Source organism: Lepidothrix coronata, unplaced genomic scaffold (genome assembly GCF_001604755.1).
Source record: "Lepidothrix coronata isolate B3197 unplaced genomic scaffold, Lepidothrix_coronata-1.0 Scaffold11, whole genome shotgun sequence".
NCBI lineage: Eukaryota > Metazoa > Chordata > Aves > Passeriformes > Pipridae > Lepidothrix > Lepidothrix coronata.
Genome location: NW_016690191.1, coordinates 7,694,446 through 7,718,447, shown reverse-complemented (window position 1 = coordinate 7,718,447; position 24,002 = coordinate 7,694,446). Strand labels below are relative to the sequence as shown.

The window sequence follows — 24,002 nt, the reverse complement described above, 5'->3', positions numbered from 1 at the left end:
CCATGTAGGAATGGAACAGTTTCTGACCGACACATCGTAATGTTCCTGTAAAGGCTCAAAAGTCCCTTTAAATTGGATATTAAAAGAAGGTACTTAAAATGTACCTTAAACTCTAGAGACTGAGAAAGGTTACAGTTATTCTCCAAACAAATCTTATGATCACTTTCATATTTTTAAGGCTATTATGAACAAGGGTTTTAATGACAACCTCAATGTTCATCAGCAAATTCCAGGAGCGTATTGGAAAGGTCAAACTGAGATTTAAACGTTAGAGCGAATGCTAATGGTACAGAAATAGACTTTTTAAGGACTGTTAGTGTTACAATATCACAGCATTTTTACAAGCAGTTGTCCAGATGGGATTGTAAAAGGTAAGTAAGTGCTTGAAGTAACAAAGCTCATGGAAAAGGATAAATTGTTTATTTGATTCCACACAAATAATGCCAGTAGGATTTTTACAGACAGTATCTGATTTGAGGGAAGAATAGCTGTCATTCACAGACCTTTTATAAATAAATATGATTGCCTGCTGCATACTGATAGAAAGTTTCTGATGGTTCCCAATTAAGAAGTGAGAAGAGAAAATGGGCCCTAAAGGTATTTACAGATAATTAATTGTTCGAAACAGGAAAGTACAATATTTTCTGTTTGTTTGTTTGTTTGTTTGTTTGTTTGTTTAATTTCAGCTTCTCTCAAAGTCAAAAGGCTTGGACTGGAAAAAAATGTTGAGGCTCCATGATGTGCAAACCAAGCTAGGAGTTAGCCTAGAGGAAATGCTGACCATTGTCGAGGAGGTATTACATCCTGAGCCTTACAGCACAGAGGAAATTTGTAAATGCCTGGGAATTAGCCTGGAGGAGCTCCGCTCTCAGATCCTTAGTCAAAACATTCAAGATGGTAAGCATATATGAAATGGTGGGCTTTACTGTACAATGTTTGTATTATATAAAAAGGTTATGCATTAATAAGTAGTGCAGGTGGAAGTCTTGCCAGAATACTCACCCAGAATCTTGGTTAGCAACTGAAAGAATTGATATCATCATCAACTGTTATTTTCATTCTAATTTGTGACTGAAAAAATAGAGCAAAACTTTGATTTTGAGTGAACTGTTTCTAAAATGATGGAAATAGCAGATCCCTTAATATTTTAGATTAGCCTATGCTGTTTGAGTCATTTCTAAATAACCCAGATTGTTTTCAAGGGAAAAGTCTAAACTAGGCTTCCTTTTTAGGCAGTAAGTACAACAAAACTGAACATTTTGGATGGTTACAGAGTCATTAAAATGAAGCCTGTTTGCTCTCATTTAACTGGTGTTTAAGACCAGCATAGATGGGCTTGTGTTTCTGTTTTTGGACTGATAAATACCTGGTCACTTCCTAAAAGTGCACTGGGCAGCAAATCATCTGGGTCTCTCCTGAGAAAGAAGTTTCTGTCACTATCAATATTTCTTTTTCTTTTAGGAAAATGTTGGTGGAGGTGAACAATTTACTCTTTAAAGTATTTGCCTTGTCTTATTGTTTATGATTATACCATACAGTCATGAGCATTGTCACACATGGAATGGATCCTGGAAAGGTTGCTAATAATAATGACTAATAAAGAATTTATTAAATAATTCATTTGCATTCATAACAGGTTTCCAATTGAGATCAGAATCTTTCTTTAAGAACTACACAGAATCCTTCTTCCTTGTTTCCATTCTGTAGCCTTAATAGCTCTATTTTTTTGTAGCTGACTTATATCCTTGCCAGTCCTTGCCAAGACTGCTTTCAGGAATGTATACATTTGATGTATATAAATCCATAATACAGCTATCTATACTGACACATATTTAAATAATCCATCTATCTAGAGTGACTGTAAGTTTTATATGTTGACCAAGGACCAGGTCCTGGATCTATAACCTGTTTTGCACCCCAATGGTATCAGGCAGTATGAAACTTTTACTGTCTAATTACACTGCCAGAGGGTACCAGGATGGACTAGGATATCTTAATCCAGCTGTTTATCTCCATAGAAAGAGTTTTGATAACTCTGTGCTGTCTGTACACGAGGAATATACTGAACCAGGTACCTGCACTCTGCAACATTGTCATGGGAAACTCCAAGGTTGTAAATCTCTTACGCTGTCCCCGTTCTCTCCCCTTCACGAAGCAATACAAGACTATTAACTTACAGATGTTTATACTCCTTATACCTGCTTTGTAAAACAAAATTCTACAGTTCTGTAGAATCGAGTTGTTTATACAGGTTATCTTGATTTTTTTCAAAAAACAAAGTCTGGATAAAAAATTGAGACATAAAAGCTATAGAAGAAACTCAAAGGAAATTTTATACTGTAGCTCTGAATACCATTTGCAGATGTTTGCTGAACAGAATCTCTTAAACTTGCATGACCACGATTTCATTTGATAAGACCAATTAAAAAGGGTTACGCTGAAAGTGTCTTTGCATGTACAATATAAAATTAAATAACAGATTTCTGTAAAACATATGCAAAGAAGAAACAAGACAGACACAGAAAGAAAGAATCTAAATCCAGAGTTTGGTTTTTTTACACAGGACACGGATTACGTGTTACATTGGCTTTGGAAAAGCGCAGGCTGTTTGATTAAAATACTTCTCTTATTTCCCCTCTGCTTTCCCACTCTTATTGTAATGACAATGCCTGGCTTCTTCATGTGAGAGAAAACATACCATCCAATCAGTAACCTCTGCAGAGAATTTCAGCATTGTTGAACTTCTTTGTTCAACAGAACAAACCATAACATTTAGGATATCTTTCTTTCTTTGTATACATTCTATCAACTTTTTTAATAAAATATTATAATGTTAAGGGTAAATTATTTACATGCAAATTTCCATTTATATAATTTATTGCATTCTGAGTTTTTTCTGTGGCTGAATAGATATTGTCAGTAGTTTTAATTTTTTCTATTATTCAAAGCCCAGTTACATTATCTGGGCTTTGAATAATATCTAGTTATCATTACAAATACTGTTTTTTACTGGCATTGTATCTCATGTTTGAGTATTATTTTAGCCTTAAGTCCAGCTTTCCCTCCGCTACTTCTTCAGTGACAGTAACAAAGTTTTATCAGGATATAATGATGACCAGAGAAAAACTCTGTATCTCAAAGGAAAATGGTATGGACAGGCTTTGGGCAAGTCCCAGGCCAGGTCTGGAAGCACACAGCAACTCTGCATCCCTTTTATAGGCAAACTCTACAATTTCTGCAGTTCCCCACTGTACAGCCCACTTGTTCCCCACGTTTGGAGAAGCACAGAGGGTTTATAAAGCCTCTCTAAACTTCTTACAGTTGTTCCTTGGCCAACTCAAAATCCCGAGTTTAAAGCTCCCTTGCAAATGTTTACACATGGATTGCACTTGTGGCTTCTGAACATCTCTAGAAAAATAATATTTATTACTTTTTAAGGTGCACTGTGCCATAACTTTGGCTTGGACTTGAGTGCTTCACAGAACTTGTAGTGTGTGGTGATTGTGGGACATTAAGTATTTATAAGCTTCACCACAAAAGGATACTTTCCTGTAAAACAGTGTATTCCTTTAACCATAAAATGTTTTTTTCTTCTTAAACGAGGTATTTTGAAACTCATTTTTCCTTTTTATGTATAAAATTGCAGTCTAATTTTGACATTTAAACTCGGGAATGAAATCGCCATTGGAGGAGCAGGCATCCATTTGCTATGTGGATTTGGCTGTTTAACTCCAGTTTGTCCCCTGGAAAGAGAATTCTAAGTCTGTGCTGCAGCTCAGTGAGTGGTACTTGAATAGCCTTTCATGGGTATTGATGGTGATCTCAGTGCAGAACAGTTTCCATGTTCCCTGCACAGACAGGGGTAGGAGAAGGGGGTCCCGGGTGCTCTGTGAGGCGGCTCTGTCTGTGTACCAGGAGATGTCCTACATGAACAGAAGTTAACCTCCAAACTGGTAGACCTAAGAGCACTTCCCAGCTTAAGGGTCCAGGTGCCTACTTCAGCCTTGGCCTGATCCATATCATGGAAAGATTTGGGAATATACCATTCCCTTCCACAAAAACAGAGAGGTGGCTGCTCCAGGCCAATCCCATACCTGATGGATTCAGGTCTTTGGGGTGTGCCACAGGTGAGGTACAGGCACTGAATAGTCAACAAGGTTAGTTGCAAAAGCCTTGTTAAAGCTTTTCATCCAGCTCTGGATGAAAAATCACTTCAAACCAGTGGTTATCATAATCTTGAAACAGGTGTCTGCTAAATGGGTCACTGAATCCAGGGCTGACTCGTCCCCTGGTTTATTTTCAGAAAACCAGATTGCAAACAGTTACTTGAGCAGTCCCAGCAGAGTAACTGTTCCCCACTTCAAGTAGGGGGTTCACAATCTGGCTCAAATTAAAGCCATCTGGCAGCATTTTCTTATATACATTCTGAGCCAGAAACCTTCACCCTCATCATGTTCAATCAGCAGGATGTCTAACAGAGAAGGGTCCTATTCCATGGGAGGAGTGGTGGGAGAAACTGTCCCCTACATGATTTTGCATCGGTGAGTTTTTCCGGTTGTAAATCTCTAACAGTCCCATCAGCCATGTGCAGCTCATTAATCTACAGTGAAATGTATCTTAGGAAGCTGCCAAAGCAACTAGAAAAAAAATATATAGCCTGAAGAGGCTGGTCTTTAGCTAAAGGTCAGACAGAATTGTACAGGAAGCCTCTAAAGAAAGGAATCTGCTGAAGTTGAAGTTGTAACAAATAATATGAATTGCTGAGAAGCCACAAGGTTTACTTATAAAGAAAAAAAAAATCCCTGTAGATGGAGTGGACAGGTTTGCACAGTTTTTGCAAAGCTAAAATTAAAAATATGACCATACAGTTGAAAATCCACAGTAAACATTTCCGTTATATTTAGTTAACCCACAATTATTTGGGACTAATAGCCCAGAATTTTGTTTATTTAGATATTTTATAGGGATTCTGGATAAACTTTCATTAACGTTATTCTGCTGGGTCTTAGGAACTTGGAAGGTTCTTGCTGCAGTGTGAGCTATTGGTGCCCTGAAAAATGGCACTTTTCTTTTAAGGGCATTTGGTGCTTTGTAAGGAAATTGAATCTATTTGGGTGACATGACAGAAATCCCCTGCAAAGGAGCAAACCTTAGGTTCAGAGAACTTGTAAATAAGTTGAAGTGGGAGAAACCAGGCCTTTTATTATAGTTTGCTGGATTAGGAAAGTATATTTACATTTTCAGTTTTATTACATAATTTCCAGACATTGTAATTGATTTAAGAATCCACATGCTTTTAAGAATTTGCTTTTTTGCTCTCCTTTGAGCACCACAGAGGGTGAGACCATATAACCCAGTCCTGTGCAACACTGCAGGGGTTTCTTTGAGGGCTTCAGCTTTTCCTCTTTCAGAGCACTCCAGCCCTAGCTCAGATATAAACTAAGCAGGAGTGGGCCCTCTGGTTTTGTTTCTTTTAACAGTGGCAGAGTATGGCTTAAGAAATCAGTCCTTTGTAATTGTCAAAAAATGTGACCCCGTGAAGCACACAGATTCTGATGAGTTTCTTCTAAAATCACAGCCTCCATAGTTCTCTGACATGTCCTATTAATTCAGACTTTATGAGGAGCTAATACACTGGCTGCGATATGGCAAGGAGATTCCAATATAGATGCAATTTTTGGAAACACCGTGTGTGCTCTGCTATCTTCCATTAGATAGAGATGGTTGGGTGGACTACCCATCCAAACAGAAGAGACAGAAGAGAATTTCTGTATTATCAGAGGCATTTGGTGTTGAAAGCTCAAAATACATGAATCATTTCATTACTTTAGAATAAGACTTAAAGAGTACAGAGGTGTTTGCTGCCCTGAAGATAATTTTGTCTGAAAAGTACACTGTCAGAGAGGAAAAGCAAGCTCTAAAAAATTTTTTTAAACACAAACATGATTATTTTGAAATAAAATGCTGCCTATAACTGACCAACAGGCAACGTAAGGATCCCAGCCTTTAACCACTACTAACTGGGTAAATGTCCACAAAGGAGTCTGCAAAGAACAGCCAGCCACTCTTTCTCAGCCTGGAGCTGTCTGGAAGGGCAGTGTTCCCATGGAGAGGGAGCAGTGTCAAGGTAGCACATTCCCCCCTGCCCTGGGAGGCTCTCCTGGGAGCCGGCGCTGTCGAGGACACGGCTCAGGCCTGGCCGGCCGCCAGGAGCCCGAGCGCCCATCCCGGTTGCCAATTCCTAACGTGACGAGCACAACACAACCCCAGAGATTTTGAAGGTAATCTGGCCAGTAGAGCATTGCTCTACCAAAGGGTGGTCTCCGAATCAATCACAGCCTTTGGCAAGTCTGTTGCCTGACAATTGAAACCAGACATGTTTTCAGTTCATTCTTTGGGTTACTACTGTTCAATGGTGATTTACAAGAGAGTGTGAGCTATGGCAATCTCTCACGCAACTTTAGATATTCCCTAAACGAATGCACATTTAGAAAGCTCCTTGCTCTAAAACAATGGCTTATAAGAAAAGAATATTTAAAGAGAAACCATCCTTAAAAATAGGCCAAGCTGCCTTTCTTCAACATTCAAAAATACCGAGGCACCACTCTGCAAAACACAGTGCAACTAACTCCAGCAGCAATAAAATCGGAAACCAAAATATGCTCTTCCTGTGTGATACTCTCAAGTCCATGTTTCTGGGGGGCACTAAATTTTCTCATTTCTGTCCTAGTTTGAAATGCATTCAGAAGTCTTCTTCAAAACACAAGCAGCACAGGGTTTCTCAGTAGCAGGCTGTATTGAATTACAAAATAAATAGGAGCAGAAGCAATATCAGCAGTAGCAGAAGACTGCTATGTTCAGTGTTTCTCTCTCATTTTAGACTACTTGTGTCTTTCTCAGCACTGTATTTTTAGCATTTATAGTTGTGAAATCCTCTGGAGAAATAAAAAAGGGATTATAGAGGTGCTGATGAAGTTTTAGTCTGTAAGGGTTGCAGCCTGGAGTGTACATATGAGAAACTTCATACTGGACATAATTTTATTTCCAGTCTTTTAAAGAAGATTTCTACACATACTTGCAAACGTAGATTGCTGAAAGTGTCAGAAGTGGTTCCAGAAGTTTGCCGTCTCCACAGAACAGCCAAGTAGGAACTCCATGTGTCTGGGTTAGACAGCAAGTTCTATTTTAAATACAGGGCTTGTCTCTCTTCTCCTTTTACTTCTATTTGAGTGTTTCATCAGCCATTTTTGAAAGTAAGAGAGACCAGGAGCTGAAATGAGGAGAGAAACCTCGCTCTAAAGGAGAATTTACATGTAGAAAGAAAACGAGGGATGTTCTGAGGTGCTCTAACAAGGTTGTGCTATGATGAAACAGTAGGTGCTCCACATAGAGGTTAAAGTCCACTTATTTAATATTTACCACCCAAACAGCTCAAGCAAACCAATTTAATCATAAATTAAATTACGTCATGCATGCTTTTGGTGAACAATACTTCCTTAATAGTAGCCATGGTATTAAAGCAAACAGAACTATATTGGGAGAGGAAAACAATGAACTACAGCATGAGCTTGGGAAAGGCAGATCAATTCTCAGATATTAGTTGCAAACCAAACCCTCCCGTAAATATGAGAGGCTTGCAGAGCCTTTAGCCAAAGCCATCTCCTTCCTTTTTATGCCCCATTATTCAGGCTTGATGAAGGTCTCTACCCTGATGGCCACACAGGTTTGGGCACCCTCCAGCCCTTCCCAGAGGAATGGCTTTTTCATGGCCAAAACAGAAAAATTTTAGCAAAAATCCTTGCACTAGTCTTTGATCTTAGTAGGTCAGTACCAAGCAGTACCTGTCTGGGCTTGACATCTCATCCACACAGGCAACACTAACACTGGGGCAAGTAACATACACCAAAAATAAACCCTGAAAACCAAAATGAAAGCACCTGTGCTCTTTGCTGTACCTTTAATCCAGTATTATTTACAGTCAGGGTAAGCCTGTATCATTGGGAAAATATTTGAAAGGGCTCTGTTACCTGTGCATCAAAAAATAGGGAAAGAGCATTTTTGTTACTGTTTAAAAAAAAAAAAAAAGTGTGTTGTGGTTTTTGTGGTGTTTTTCTCTCAAGCAAAGGTCTGTCCACACAGTTCCATAGTGCTGCAGATTTGGCCTGGAGCAGCCACACACCAGGCCCTGGGCCAGCAGGTGCTGGCTGACAGCTGCCTGCAGGGCACAGGGGACCCTCCAGGTGTTCTCCTGCCTCCTTTCTGCTGGGATTTGAAAACCTGAAAGCTGTAGATTAATGCCCTAAGGCTGTCGCTGCCAACCCTTGAACTTGTGCCTTGCTTCTGCGAACACTATTTTTATTAGGGCTTTTAAAGAAGATGTGAGCTTTTGAAGAAGACTTTTAGCCTAGAAAGTTCTAACACAAAATATGAATTACTAAAAAATACAAATCTGTGTTTTTGCATGTTCCTTCTGTAGTGGATAGTAACGCAGTTTTCCTTTTGTTTAGTCTCCACCTTTAAGTTATACCAGCGTGCAAAGCACGTGTACAGTGAAGCTGCCAGAGTGCTGGAATTTCAGAAGATATGCAGCAAAGCACCTGCCAATGCACTCCAGCTGCTGGGAGAATTAATGAACCAGAGCCATATCAGCTGCAGGGAGATGTACGAGTGCAGCTGTCCCGAACTGGATCGGCTGGTCGACATCTGCCTGTAAGTTCTGACCACAAGGAAGAGGAATCGTCTGTTGAGAATAGTGTTTGAATTGATGAGAAAATATGACATGGTTGGCTATTGCAATCTTAAAATGAAAGTATTCTTGTCTCTTATTACAAAATTAATCTCCTGCAGGGACATTACATGGTCAATTGTTTCCCTGCTGACATCTGTGTAATACTTTCAGATGAAAGCTTCAGTTTATGGCTTTATTACAGATTTTGCTTTTGGACTGACTCATCGTCACAAGTGTTACGTTAGACTCTTGGCTATTCCTTTTTAAGTTGTAGAAGGAGTCATAACTCATTTTCTTAAAACATTATTTTACTTGTTCTATTTGAACTCTTTTACTTCTGTATTTCTTAGAGTTATAGCATCGTAGAATGTTTTGGGTTGGAATGGATCTTAAAGATTATCTAGTTCCAACCCCCTGCCACAGGCAGGAACACCTTTCACTAGACCATCCAACCTGGCCTTGAACACTTCCAGGGATGGGACATCCACAACTTCTCTGGGCAACCTGTGCCAGTGTCTCACCACTCTCACAGAAAAGAATTTCTTTCCAATATCTAATCTAAATCTGCCCTCTTTCTGTTTCTTAACTATTTCAGTACTACCACCAAAGGAGTGGCAGGGCATAAGCAAGCTGTTCTACAATCTTAGGTTGCCTTGAAATCATAATGAAATGTAGTGAAATGCTATTTCCATTTTTTTTTAATTAAAAATATATTGTCTAGCGTATCAGATAGGTTGGACAGCATTTCACTATTCAAAAGATGTGCGTTAACTGTTACAAGAGCTGACACTCTGCTTCTCTCTGCACTGTGTCTGAGCTTTCCACATATTATTTACTCTCCATCTTTGCTCTGACATCATTCTTTTAGGTTGGATCCCTTCCTTAGTTTGGCCATGATGAAACAAGCCCTCTCACCTCTAAAGCACATTCCCTGAGTGTCATTTTGTCCCTTCTCTTCTCCTCCACACAGGTTGCTGTGGCAGCAGGCTGTTGTTTTCATGACTGCTGCAGGGGAGGATCAGATGTGGTACAACCATGTATCAATACAGAAAGTAAAAACAAGTACTTAGTACTCACATTCTACACAGTATTTCATCCCTACCACAAGGTCAGCATGAAACAATGTACACATTTCAGCCCCTCCTAATTTTCATTTTTCTGGTACATTTATAATCATGAGACAGACATCTTATGCTGACTTTGATCTAAATTCAGTGCCTACAGAAGGAATTCAGTGGATGGTGATCATTTTAACAGTGACTTGAGGGAATAGACAGTTGCCCACCTGAGTGCTCCCACCACTACTTCATTCCTGCCTCTGCTCCAGCCACCCTGTCCCTGCTGCTTCCTGCATTCCCATCATATCTCCTGGTGATGTCACCTTCATATTCTGGTCCTCTGTTATTGTTCCTACTTCTCCTTGGAGAAGGATCTGCTTAGTTTGGGAAACTCTGCCCTAAGCCAGAGCATTATTGCCCTCCCAGAAGGGAAATGCAGGGTGACATAAGTGTTTGCAGGCCTCATGTCAAGAAATGTTGTTTCACTGTCTTTTAGAAGCAAATATCCCATCCTTTCTCTACATCTTCCAGTTCTGAGGAAACTAAACTGTTTCAATTTGAAGCTAGAACCCCCTCCCTCCCCAAATTAATACCACCTATAAATGAAGATTACAGAAATGTGTCTTTACCAGCAACTGGCTTTTTCTTTTAACTAAGTAATTCATCTGGCTTAGAATGAAAATATGAATTTTAAAACCATGCAATTTACCATATGCTTTTTTACTTCTATACTCATATGGATTTTTTAAGTTGCAATACTCATTTTCCAGGTTTATAAATCAATAGAGTACAATACAGATGATTATTTAGGTTAGTTTGATTTCCTTTGCAGACATGATGGAATGGCCTCTGAGGCAGAAAGCTACGAACTTAAAAATTGAACAGAAGACTTCTGGACATTGAGAGATTACTTTGTATATGGGATACACATGCTGTTTTGTGATAAAACACAGAGAAGCCTGATAGCCATTGGACAGACTGATAGTAATTGGGCAGAACAATTCTTGATCCTTCTCGTGGGCTGTGTTCAGTGTATTGTGTCACATAGTGATCACATAACACAATAAGCTGTGACAGTCACTCAGCGGGGCAATTCCACCAGGGTTATCCCAGCTGCTCAAAGGGAACTGCTGATCCATGTGTGAGAAGGGACAACTATCTCCAGAATCAGCTGAAGACAGAAACTGTGCTCAAAAATCTTGGGTAACAAAGTCTTGATCCCATGCAAGGCGTTGGCACTGCCTGTTCTGAGACACCTCTGACAGGGGAAGAGCCTTCAAACTTAACATCTGCGTTGTTTTTGGGTGCAGTAACTACCCAGTGCTGAGAACTCATCAGTAGCCCCCAATGACTGCTGAGCCATTTTAAGTGTCCTCACTTGGGTGCCCACCTTGGATCCTTCTGAACGGGCCTGTTCTCAGAAATGCTGGGAGAAGACTGTCCTGTCCCACGCAGGGGAAAACAGGCCAGGCATAAACTGGCAAGGTGTGCCCTGCTCGGGGTTACCTGAGCTACACTGCAGTGACCCAGCAGGGCTGGCAGGGACAGCCTGTGTCAGTGCAAAGCTCAGCATGGGCATGGAAACTGTTTCCCATTTCTGCTGAGCTCTGTGCTTTCATGGCAAGACAGCTGCTGCTCCAGCCAGTCTGGACATGGGGGGCACTGGCTTGCAGGAGGTAGCACACACACAGCCACAGAACCCAAAGGAAAGGAGCAGTTATGATTTTTCTAAATTAAATTAAACTTCCAATTCCAGGGAGCAAAATATAAATAGTAAAGGAAAAAAGTGATGTGTGTGCCCTCATTAAATCAGATTTCTAATTTACCAGCAGAAGAGCCCACAGCAGTGTGATGGGCAGAGCTAAGCACCACACTGGAGTGTCATTTATGTGAAATGTTGTCTGATTGGTATATTAAAATTATTTAATCTGGTTTTTTTTATTACAGTCTTTGAACAGAAACAAAGAAATTGTTTGTTTGTTATTCTTTACAGTTTTGTCCCACCAAGAGTATTTCCTAAGAACTGTATCTTTCTTCTCTAGAAGTTTAATATTAAATCTTTTTCTGATTCAGTAATTAGATTTTTAAAAGTGTATAGCTATTCCAGATGAATGCAGCTTAAGCCAGCACTCAATTTTTTGGAAAAAAGTCTTAACTTTTCTCAAGTTGTACATTAAAGAAGCTAAGGGACATAAAATCACTAGTCACTCTAGGAAAACTTGGCTGATGTGATTATAGAAATGGCCAGGAACTACATAAATTACATTCTTTACTTACGATGATATACAGCTGCCCTGTAGCTTTAAAAAGCTTTTCCAAAAATACATTCCACAGAATTGCCTGAGTCTACTGCTGCTCTCTCCTTACAAGGTTTAAACTGTGAAGAATAATCTGCATATCCAGATGTTTTCTGTTTTGCCTAGATCTTTATGTTTTACTGCACAACCTCTGCCAAGAAAGAAAGGGATCCATACTTGCTGTGGTTTGTAGTGCTGAAAACTGTAACCACTAGTTGGTCAGGTTTTTCTTTTCGTTTTGCAAAGACAGAAGACTTGTACTTTTCTCTAACCTACCTCATGCTCTTAATAGCTGTTTTACCTGTTAGTCTTTTAAAGTAGGTAACACAGCAGATTTACCAAACAATTAAGGGACAAAAAATTGGATGTGAGCTCGTGAATATGTTAAGTCCTCTTGGAAATCTCTCTGAGTCCTTAGTGTTGCCCATAACTTTCTTTCGTTCTCTTATTCTCCATCTTCTGTTGCTAAAAATCCTGATAATTCTTGTGTTCCCAACCATGCCCACTGCCTGACAGACAGCTGAATCCTCTCGGATCACTTTTAAAGGATACAGTTTGTACATTACATCCAAGTGCATTATGGTGGCCAAGACAATTCTGTGTTTTATCAAGACTCTTACCATTACCAAAGATGATTTTCTTAAACCTGCAAAGCCTGCAGTCATGGCACAACTTGAAAATTCAACAAAAAGTTGTAGCCCTTTCACAAGGCCAGAAAGGCTTAAAGATGGTATTCAAATGCAAACTAAGCTACAAAGTAAAATAAGTATAATCCTCTCCATTTATATATTTAAATCTCATCATCTCATCTATGCTTTCTGAAAAACTAGTTCATAATTTTGAGTATTTCAAATTTTCACTTCTTAACAGCACAATTATTTTTAAAATTAACTACTGCAATGTCTTTCCTATCATTTCCATATACCAAACTATGGGACTTCCATTTTTATTCTTTTATTCTTCTCTCCTTTGCTGCAGTACTCATGTTTTTACTCTCACTCACACCCTCTTTTTATCCAGTGAAAACTGGAAAAAGATATATAAACTCTTGAGGAAGCGAAGGCCAGAACCTGAGACTGGGAGCTGAGTGCCCCCAGCACGGGGCTCCAGATACTCCATTACCTCTCCCAGTATTCCTTGTCCTGGCGCTGCAGCACAGGCAGTGCACAGGGTACTTCCCACACATGAAGTCCCAGGGCCCAGTGCCTGGGAGAGCTCCCCATCCACAGAATTGTCTGCTCAGACTCCTCTTCCAAAACGCGTGATTTGGATGCCAGTGCACCAGAAGAGTGTCTGGCCAGGAATGCCGCTGTACCAGAGGGGCCTGGCTCGGCACTGAACTGATTAGGACTCGAACAAGACCTGTCCCAAAGACACCTTTCTCGTGTTGGAGCTAAATACCCACCAGACACCACATCTCTTGCAGAGCAGAATTAGGTGCTCACTTCTGAATTCCTGTAATATAAGGTACCCAGGTTTCAGATGTTACAGCACTGCCCATCGAGTTCCTCAGCAGAAAACCCCAAGTGTCTGATCATATCACCACATTTGACACTGTTAAGCCGCAGTATTTTGAAACACAGTGACTTCAGCTCTGCAACAGGCATATTTTCTGTCTACATTATGCTTTATTTCAACTAAGTATTTTAAAATGACTCAGTAAAAATGAGGCATGAGCATGACCACAGAGAATTACGAAATCAATAAAAGGTTCAGAACAATTCTGAAGGGATTTCAGTTGCCTACCAAAATAAAAGCCAGACACCATCAGAAATGCAAAGTTCTGACTGAGGTAACAGACCAAATGAGTACAGACAGTTGATTTAGCAGACTCTGAAAAGTGGATTGGGCCTTATGAAGTCGATGGGAATTACCTTACTGATTGCAACTGAGACTGGATTGGATCCTGCTCATTTTAGGAGGTTGCTCCATGGACTAAAAACTACTAAATTGCATCAGAGAATGAGTGGCTTACAGGAATAACAATAAGTAAAATAGAACACCAACAGGAAATGCAGAACGAACATAAAATCGAGTCAATATGAAGGGTGGCACCACACAGACACACTGAAGAAAGTGTTTCTGTTCAAGAGTTGTGTGTTTAGAATCAAACACATATGTAAGTACTTGCTTGAAATATGACCTAAACCTCTACTAACCCAGCACTACACCAGATTCATTTAACATAAAATACACACATGAAAAATTACAACAGCTCCGAATGAGCTGTCCTTTTCCAACACTGCTCACATGACGCTGCCTCTCCCTCTGACACACTCTGGGGCTGATAAATCTCTCCATGCCTGGCTGTTGGAAACACATCAAAAGTATTTGTTTGCAAATCAGATTAGATCTCCCACGAGAATGAGATTTCAGATGAGTTTTCTAAATCTGACTGGTTCTGTTCTGACTAGGTTAGAAAAGCCCCAAAGACATTTATTACATGGTATTTTCCTACTTTTTCTGAATCTAAGTAAAGATCAGGAGCACAGGTAAGCAAACTAATGAAAATAATTCTACTAAATTCTAATGGGATGGCATCTGAATCTTGCAGTGTAATGGCATGGGATTTGCTGTAGGACATTTCTAGCAGGCCAGTATCTTGAGGCTGGGAATGGTTTATATTTTGGATGTCATTATTTGTCATTGTTCTTTCTATTCACTCTCCTCATTAAGAGCATTTTTTTCTTTTGGGACGAAGTTCTTACTTTACCTCTACTGCTGGCAGTCTCTTAAGTTCATGAGGTTTCCCTAAAGAGAGATTCCTGACTCTGTCCATTCAGCAGAAACAGATGTTTAGGTGAGTTTATTTACACAGAGTGCAGTGACTCTGTATGGCTTTTTGAGTGTTTCTGAATCCTCCTTTTCTTGACTGCCACGCTCAGCAGTCCTGCAGAAGCCTGTGAATCTTCAGCATGTTTTAGATCTGTCCTGGAAGAATAGAGCTATTTGTCTTTGCCACATTAGAAAATGGCTTGCATGCCTACATCCTGTGCAATTAGTTTATGAACCCTCTTTTGTTATTTTTGTCATGTATTCCTGTTTTCACTTCTGATGTCTTATGAATGTTGCTAACACAATTCCTTTCTTCTCCTGCTTTCTTCATCTCAGCTGCGCTGTGATCCTTAAAACAGCTGATGCTGGAGCATTACAAAACAGGGTGACTTTTGGAACTGACAGAAATTACTATATTGCAGTTTAAAGCATCAGCACTTTTTTTTTGGACCACAATGGTAACTGCAAATTGCTGTAGTGTTGCATACAACCAAGTGAACCTCCGAAAAATCAGATGACATGAATACTCAAAACACATCTTAGTTTTCTGTATGCACTTTATATATGACAAAGCACCCCTTTTTGGTTTATTTTACAAGATTTTTCTTGGTTTTTTTTTTTTTTTTTAGGCAATTCGGGGCCATCGGGTCACGTCTGACTGGAGCTGGATGGGGTGGCTGCACTGTGTCAATGGTGCCTACTGACAAGCTGAGCATGTTCCTAAAAAATGTAAAAAAATCTTATTACCAAACGGATGGCCAAAGGTTAGCAGGGGAGAATAACAGTCTGTTTGCTACCAAACCTGGAAGAGGAGCTTTGGTTTTTGTTGAGGCCTAAGGAACGTAAAAATTTTAAAGAAACTATGTGGAGCATTTGGAACTGGCAGTACTTCCCATGCCACAGTAAATGAATGCCTTTTCTGGTTTGTATTGTAATGAGCAGTTGCTATTATCAAAATGTATTTCTGAAGAACTAATTAAAAGAAAACTCTTTGATTATAAAAGTCTTATTTTTTTCCATACTAAATATATATTTCAGTATAAACGTTGATTTACTAAAATGTATTGACAGAGAAAACTGAAATGAAATAAAGATGATACTGTGTTACAGTGGTTCTCTCTTCCCTGTACTCCATTAAACAGAGGCTGTGGAGCAATGAGCTGTCTCAGTACAGGGAGGGACCTTGCAGGGTTAGCAGGGCTGTTCAGTGCTTTTCCTCTTCAAGTGCTGGACATTGTTTTGTTTAGAGTGTTTGGTAAAAAAGGAAGATTAAACTGAAGCATTCAAAAAATTGGAAGGACCTTGCTAAGCATTAGAAGTTTTATAGTCTCCACAAATAAGATAATCACTGTTGTCATTAATGCTAATATTGGAGGAGCACCTGCAGGCCAAGTCAAACATTAGGAATACATTATGTTAAGCAGGAAAACTTCTTCTAGTGATAGAATGTATATTTGTGCAAGATGACTGGGTATGAAAGTTTCAACAACAATGAATGTTATCTGTGAGTTGTACAATATGACAACCTGTTCCCCTATGAGAATGAACAAATAATGAAGCAATGTTGGATTTTGAAGTATCCAAATAACATACTCTAGTGGCTGAATCCCAGCTCTGCTTCTACATAGTAGATCATTTGCATTTTATGCAAAACTGTTAAAAAGGACTAAATATAATCCATTGACCATGTAAACAAGCAATTAAAATTTATAAGGAACAATTAATGAGATAATTCACTTAGCTGTACTAAGCAAAAGGAAATCGGTAGGAGCAAGAGAAAATGTCGCTGACATTACTGATAAATTCCGACCTCCCTCCCGCTTTACACCCCTCACCATCCCCAGGCTGTAACTGCTCTGACAGGACAGGCCACAGTAACTTGCTTCCTCAGGAGGAGAAGTTACTGTGATTGCAGAAAGGTCCTGTACATCAGGAGCCCCCAGAGATATTCTAACCCTGCTTCCAAGGGGAAACTTAGGTTCCTGTGCCCTCTCTCTTGCATACACTTCCACTTCTCTGCTCTCTACAAAGAAAACCAAAGGCAAGGTTTGCTCATGTCATAGCCCTTGCAGCCATAAAAGACACAGCAAGAGCTGGCCCTGTGCACATTTTTGTGATGCTAAGCACAAGTTGATGTCCAGAAGTCTGCATCAAATTAGAGATCTCTCAGAAAAGATTTTCTGTACATTACCCTTGCTAATTCAGGCCAAACCCAAATTCTCAGAGGCTCCTGATTCTGTGAGAGGACTCTGCCAAATCTGAACACAGCAGATGAACAACAGCCAGTGCAAACCACCAGATCTTTTCAGGAACCTCAGAGGGGACATGTCATGGTAATACTATCACTAGAGAAGATTTCTGTTTTTTGACAATCAGGAGAAGTGGAACAGAGTGCTTAGGTCAAGTAAATCAAGCCCTCTAAGAGAGGAGAAGGACAGGGTATGGGCACAATGGGGAGAGATGAAAAGACTGCCTTTGGAGGGAGGACAGTTAAAAGGATGCATTTGAGAAGGGCAAAGCAAGGGATAATGGAGACAGTTCTGAACAACAGGCAGAATCATAGAATGGGTTAATCTTAAAACATCTGCTATTACCATCTATGAAAACTGAATAACTTGTAACCCATTCGTAATGTACAGCAGATATACTGTATATTGAAATAAACCTGTAAACATAGGACTCAAAAAAGTAAACAAGTAAGTATCTTCAAGAATATCTAAGATAACCATAGGGATTTTTAAAAAAATAATGTCTTTGCTTTGTTACCAACTGCATTATGAAATATAATCCTCAGCTTAATCCAGTGATTCCCATTTGTTATCCTGTCATAAAAATGGAGTAGAACACAGTATATACTAGTCCTTTCATTAAGATATTTGCATTGAACTTCAGTTCAGCTGGATTCATGGAAGCACTAATCAGTGTATGAGCAGAATAAAAATATTTTTTTTCTTCCTGAGTTGAGCATGACACACAAAGTCATGAAATCTTCCCAAAAACACACAGGATGCAGTACATTTCAAAATTTTTCTGTCAATGAATCTGATAAATTATATTCTCATAAACAAAGAAAAGGGAAACAGAAAACTGGCACAGTATAAAAGAATAAAACCAAATGTTCTAAACTTCTGATAAATTTCTTTCCTTTTTTATTGCTCCAATGTCTTTCCTAATAAAGTTTGGACATAACTTTCATTGAAAGACCTACAGTATTCAAACTATACACATAAGAAGGGCACTCAAATGTTTTTATTTACTGACTATATATAGGAAGTAAATGTTTCTCTTTAAACAAACAAAAATAATGAATCTCTGTTTTGGGTGGGTTTTGTTTGCTTTTTAAACCTTTGAAGAGATGTTTCTACATAATGGTAAAACCAATGATAAGAGCACGAGAATAGTAAGCAGCAAAGATCTTAGTAGAATCTCTAAAAATAAAGAAGATTTTGATGAAAATTTCTGAGCATAAAGTAGCAGCTCATAAGCATATTTCTGAAGCAAGTCTTGCCAGATTTGCATTTTTAGTAGTTTTTTCTGACTTCCTTTCAAAAATCTCTTCTGTAGCTAAAATGACACTAATTAGGATATCAAATCATGGACTCGTTCAGGTTAGAAAAGGCCTTTAAGATCACCGAGTCCAAGTGTTAACCCAGCACTGCCAAGTCCACCACAAACCATGTCCCCAGGTGCCACATCTGCACATCTTTTAAATCCCTCCAGAGATGGTAACTCCACCACTTCCCTGGGCAGCCTGTTCCAGTGCTTGGCAAGCCCTTCCATGAAGAAATTTTTCCTAATATCCAATCAACCTTCCCTCCTGCAGCCGCTGATAAGTGATGGGAAGTGGCTCAGTGAGCACTCCCAGCTCCCCAGTCCCCTTGGGTGGATCCATCCAGACCCAGAGACTTTGAGTGTGTTTAAATTACGTAGCAGGTCACTGACGGCCTTCCCTTGGATTCTGGGGGCTTCTTTCTGCTCCCTGTCCCTGCCCTCCAGCTCAGGGGGCTGGGTACCCACAGAACAGCTGGTCTTGCTATTAATGCCTTCTTTGCCTCAGTCTTTAAGTACCTCAGCCGTTTCCTCAGCCTATGTTTCCCCCTGCATCCAATAAAGGTTAGCACGAGCTCTGGTTATCCATGGAGTGTAACTTTATCTTATTTAAATGCCTGACTGTAATTCATTCAATCATGAGTTTAATCTTAGTGTGCAGTAAATGGGTTCTAAACCTTTCCAAAAAGGATCTGGAATGGAGACACTGTTAGACATCTGAGTGCAGCATCATTGCCTGGTGCCATATTAATGCTCTGTATTATCCTAATCCCATTGACATGTATGTCTTCATCACTGTATTTGCTGACTGTGTGTCTTGTACACAGGAACATGCTCATCCTCTGAAACAGAATGAAAGCAATTTTACCATTCACTCGACAGGAGGGGGTCATGGCAGCATATTTGACGTTTGCTGCCTTGGACACAGCACACACACACACATATGGCAACCTAATATATAATAATTACTTACATAACATTTTCGGGAATATTGGTTTCTAGTTAATATGATCTGAATGCCAACTCTTATTTTAGTAACTGCTGTGTACTTAGTCAGTATAATCCTTTTGAAATTCCTCTCCATGTGTCTCTTTAATAACATCTTGATATGTTGGAGCAACTGCTGTGCTACAGTTTCAGTTGAGTGAAAGATTTGTGTTTTCAGCTCACTACGAAGTTTATTTGTGTGCTAAATCCCAATCAGATCTGGTTAAAGATACACCCACAACAATATTCACAAGAACTGTCCTGTTCTAAAAAAGATACCCTGCAAATCATAACTGTTACGGGCAGGACCGAAGTAGTGTTCCCTGATTCTTGTCATTGTACCCTTGATCAAGACAAAATGAACTCCATAGAAGAACTTGCACTACAAAGTAATAGTAGCATGAAAACCAGACTGGTAAGGCTTAGTATCATGAAACCCATGAATCATACAGCATATTAAATTATAGTTTAAATGCTAATTTTGAGATGGAAGGCTAGGTACTGATAAGAGAGAGTAGTTCACAATGCAGAAAGGACTAAAATGAGGAACTAAATAATACTAACTGATAATTAATACTGATAATATTAACTGATAATTAATAAAACCAACTCATAATTGCTCCCTGTGATCCAGCCTTGTTTGACAGATTTTCCCAGCTCACAGAGGATTGGCAGAGAAAGCACTGCCAAGCAATATCACTGACACATCTGTCCTCCCTCAGCTCTGCAGTTCAGCAGCTCTTTCATCCAATGCTCTTCTAAGATTCAATATCTCATAAAACAGAGACAAAAGATTAATTCTGTTATTGATCTTATCTCTTCTACTCTGCCCTCTGCTTTAGGACTTGTGTCACAAGTAGTTGAGATTCTGCAGGACACCACAGAGCACAATGTTTTTGCAGGAGACAGGTGACACCGTGCTGGGGTGGATGGTGCCCAACAACCACCTCTGCAGTCTCTGAGGACAGAGACTTGCACTACCTGAGGACAAAGCTGTAGCTGTTACACTGAGAACTGCTGCTTCTTGAGCAGACTTCTTCCCCTCAGCTACAATTGTTCACCAGTAAAACCTGGAGATGAACATCTTCTGGAGCCCCTGAAGGCTGCAGATTTGGTCACTGATCTCAGCATAAGGTAGATTTACTCAGCCCAAACTCCCAAGCAAACGTTTTAATCCGTACAATAACAAAGAGGGAGAGTTTGCACATAAAACTGATGTGCCCAAAATCTCACATATAATTTAAGGCACTCGTACCTTATTCATCATAAGTGTGAGATTCAGTAATGGAAAAAGTGCAGAGGAGTAAAAATTGTTTAAGCGAATCAGATGGGAAGACACTTAAGAGCTTTCAGAATTAATTGATCGATAATGTGTTTGAGACTGATTTCCAATAGCAGTGCTTCCTGCAGGAACAACAAACTGGATGAGGATTTATACAAAAGCATTTGGTATATTTATTGGATTTTAAGTCTAATGTATTGTGAGAATTGCTATTGTCTCCTAAGCCTTATTTTGTTGGCCAAAATTACACATTAGTATTAAAAGAAAAAAAAATCCTCTCCCCACAAAAGCCCGTCTTTCTGCACTTGGCACATGAGGCTCAAATAACTCAATAAAGATTAGATGTACTTCAAACTGAAACACACTAGTGCCCAAGCAGCTGTCCTCCTTCCAGCCAAGCTGTGTGTGATTTGGGGTGGGAATAAAAATATGTTCTATCAGCCAGTGATCAAGCCAGATGTGTGGGGTTCTTTTTTAAAATGCACATTAATTTTTCAAGGGACACTGAAGCGGGTTTGTATGAAACTTACAGCAGTTCCTAAGGAATATTTTTAAAGGCCTTATTTTTTGCCAAATTTCATATAATGGAAGGTTTTATTCGTGTTGTTCGACATTTCCTGATTTCTTATCTGTCCCTCATGTGACAAATACATATATTTATTTTTGTTGGCTAAGCTGTCCTGACTCAAAGTGGGAGTTTTTAGTTGTGTTACTATTGATCAATTATCAACAGAATTAAATCATTCTGATTAAATACTGAAGTGTTTTCTACTGACTTTCTCCCAAGGAACATCCTTTCTTGAATACTGTCTCCTTCCTTTCCAGGCTTCTATCTAGAAAAGAATTCAGACAAGAACCTCTACTTGAGGAAAAAAAAAAAAATCAGTGTGCCACTTTTATGCAGCAATAGCAGCTGCACAAATAATAAGTTTTTTATGAAGGTCTGAACCTAATTTTATGTTAGGAACATAAAGCTCTAACTTTCATAGCTGAATTAGAAAGTCTAACAGAAAACAGGAGCTAAAATCAGAACCAAAAGCATCTAGCAAGGATTTACAGAACTTCTGTCAGATTAAGTTAAAGCTCCACAGTTGAATCATAAATTTAATCAGAGACAAATACTAACTCTGAATGGAAAGATTTGGGGACAAAGGATTAAAGGTCAAGGAAAAAATACCTATTGGGCTTTTTTTCAAGTTAGTTATGGGCAGGCCCTGGCCCTACAAATATATCCAGTTAAATTCCTGTGCAATCTTTCAACAGCCAATCCAACTATATCAGCAGCAGAACAGATGATGAGCTTTCAATAGCCTTGATTTTTTTAATTTTTTTTTTTAAATTTCTTTTCAGAAGACCATTTTAGAGAGTGAGTGGAAGCCTGGGCAGCCTTTGTTTCTGAAGATCTATAACCTGATGATGGCCAACAGGGAGAGAGGGGTCACTGCTTGCAAATGATTTTCAATACTTCCTCTAGAGGGAATAGGGTGGTTACTGTGAGCTGCTTCAGGAGATGGACCTACAGGCCTCTCACTATTGTTACTGAAAAACTTCAAGATTTATTGTCCTGCCTAAAATTCATAAAATATTCTTCATTATAACACTGCAGTGCTTTGCCCTCATAAAGTTGATTTTTCATAAAACAAATTCAATGGTTAAATAAATAAATTTTTTTTTTGACAGAAGAAAAAAAAAGTTGTGATTTGTGGGATTTCTTGGTGCCATCCTAACCTATCAGGNAGCTGCTCTTGGTGACCTCCTTTCTCCCTGCCTCGGCTGGAGAGAAGCAAGAATGATCTGGTTGGATCCTCTGAAAGCTCTGACAGGAAACGCACGTCAGCTCTTACAGATCACTCGAGTGAGGGCACGGAGGTGGCTTTTTACACTTCTGTCCCATCCCAAAGAAAACGGCAGCGACTTTGGGAGCTCTCTGAGGGAAGCCTAAGGGGCTGAGCTAGCAGAGCCTGAATCTCAACTATCTGCTTTAGCTCCAGTAATGAGATTTATTTTATTTCTATGTAGGTGGTCTTTTATTTCTTAAATGCAATTAGCATACAGTTGTTGCCTGATGGTTTTATTTATTTTTGAAAGTGCCGACTACTGGCCTTGCTTTCATAGTTCTCGCATTTCCAGAATTGACTTTTGTGCTCCACAAGCCTATTTTCAGGAAATATTTTGTAAGAGGGGTGATATTTTGAACTCTACTTTTAAGGCTGCAAAGGCTTCTGCTTTTTTCATTCCTTTGTCTGTTCATTAGGGGCCATCTTTAATTCCTAGATGTGTTTTTTGGAGACAAGTTCCTTTCCTTTGAAACATACCATGAAAACAAAGAACTAAAAACACTTTCGATCTTTAAGCAAAGTTATGTGTTTAATTTATGAGATTCTATGCTATAGAATGTTCTGAGTGGTGCACCAAAATTTGCATATTTGCCCCTTTTTAGGTTTTCTCTGGATATTTCCTGGCATGTTGATTAGCTGCCTTTTGCTTATTACATAAACACATGAAAAACTGTCCGACTTGCTCGGTTTTAGTTGTACAATGAATAGAAGGGTTCAGGCTCTTAATCAAACTATGAAAAATTTCAACATCCCAGTTTTTTGAGGATGACATAGATGAGTGCTATGTGGTGTGTCCAACTTCTAAGTTGTATTACAGCCTTGATTTCTGTGATTCATGAATTTATAATTCATACTCTCAAAAAAGAAAATGGAACATTTTTGAAAATCAACATCATGCATATTGCAAACTACAATAAACATGTCAGCAAAAGTGAATATACTAACAGTTTATGGTGGCCAATTTGCTACTTTATTCTTTTTATATAAATGCACAAATTACAACTGCCCATTGTGGTCACATTAAAGGGAGAATGGTGTGGAAATTTCTGTTCTCAATAAACCCATAAAGAAGTGGACATGACTTATTTTTAGACAGAATTGTGCTCATAATGTGAATAGTCACCTAAAATCTGCTGAGAAAAACATAATCAGTTTCACAAGAAGTCTAAAATTTTCTTTTTATCCCATTAGTCAGCCTAATAACAAGTTTTACAATTTGTCCTTGTAAAGTTCATAAAAACAATGACAAATATAAAAATGCCACACTGAAAGTTGAAAAAAAAAAGTTTTCCACTCTTCTATATGATGTTGCGAAACTTGTTGAAGTCAGTAAGTTAAACTACCATAACACATAATCTGACCCCTAAATTCACTGAATAAGGGACAGCCCTGTTGGGACAAAAGCTGCTGAGATTTGACAGAATTCTTTACAAGCTGTGGCACCCCTGTGCTGAATATGCTGAAAAACAGTGGCAAAGTAATTTTCCT

At 39.1% G+C, this 24,002-nt stretch overlaps 1 protein-coding gene across 5 annotated transcripts in view; it reads left to right on the top strand.

The window, feature by feature from the left end:
- GALK2 (galactokinase 2) overlaps window positions 1-15,971 on the top strand; it is a 46,644-nt gene extending 30,673 nt beyond the window's left edge. For all 5 annotated transcript variants that reach the window (XM_017805220.1, XM_017805218.1, XM_017805222.1 and 2 more), the window contains 3 exons: window positions 687-897; window positions 8,508-8,709; window positions 15,488-15,971. In XM_017805220.1, the coding sequence (XP_017660709.1) occupies window positions 687-897; window positions 8,508-8,709; window positions 15,488-15,695 (621 nt within the window). In that variant the 3' untranslated portion in view covers window positions 15,696-15,971. The remainder of the gene's footprint in view (window positions 1-686; window positions 898-8,507; window positions 8,710-15,487) is intronic.
- Window positions 15,972-24,002: the final 8,031 nt, after the last annotated feature.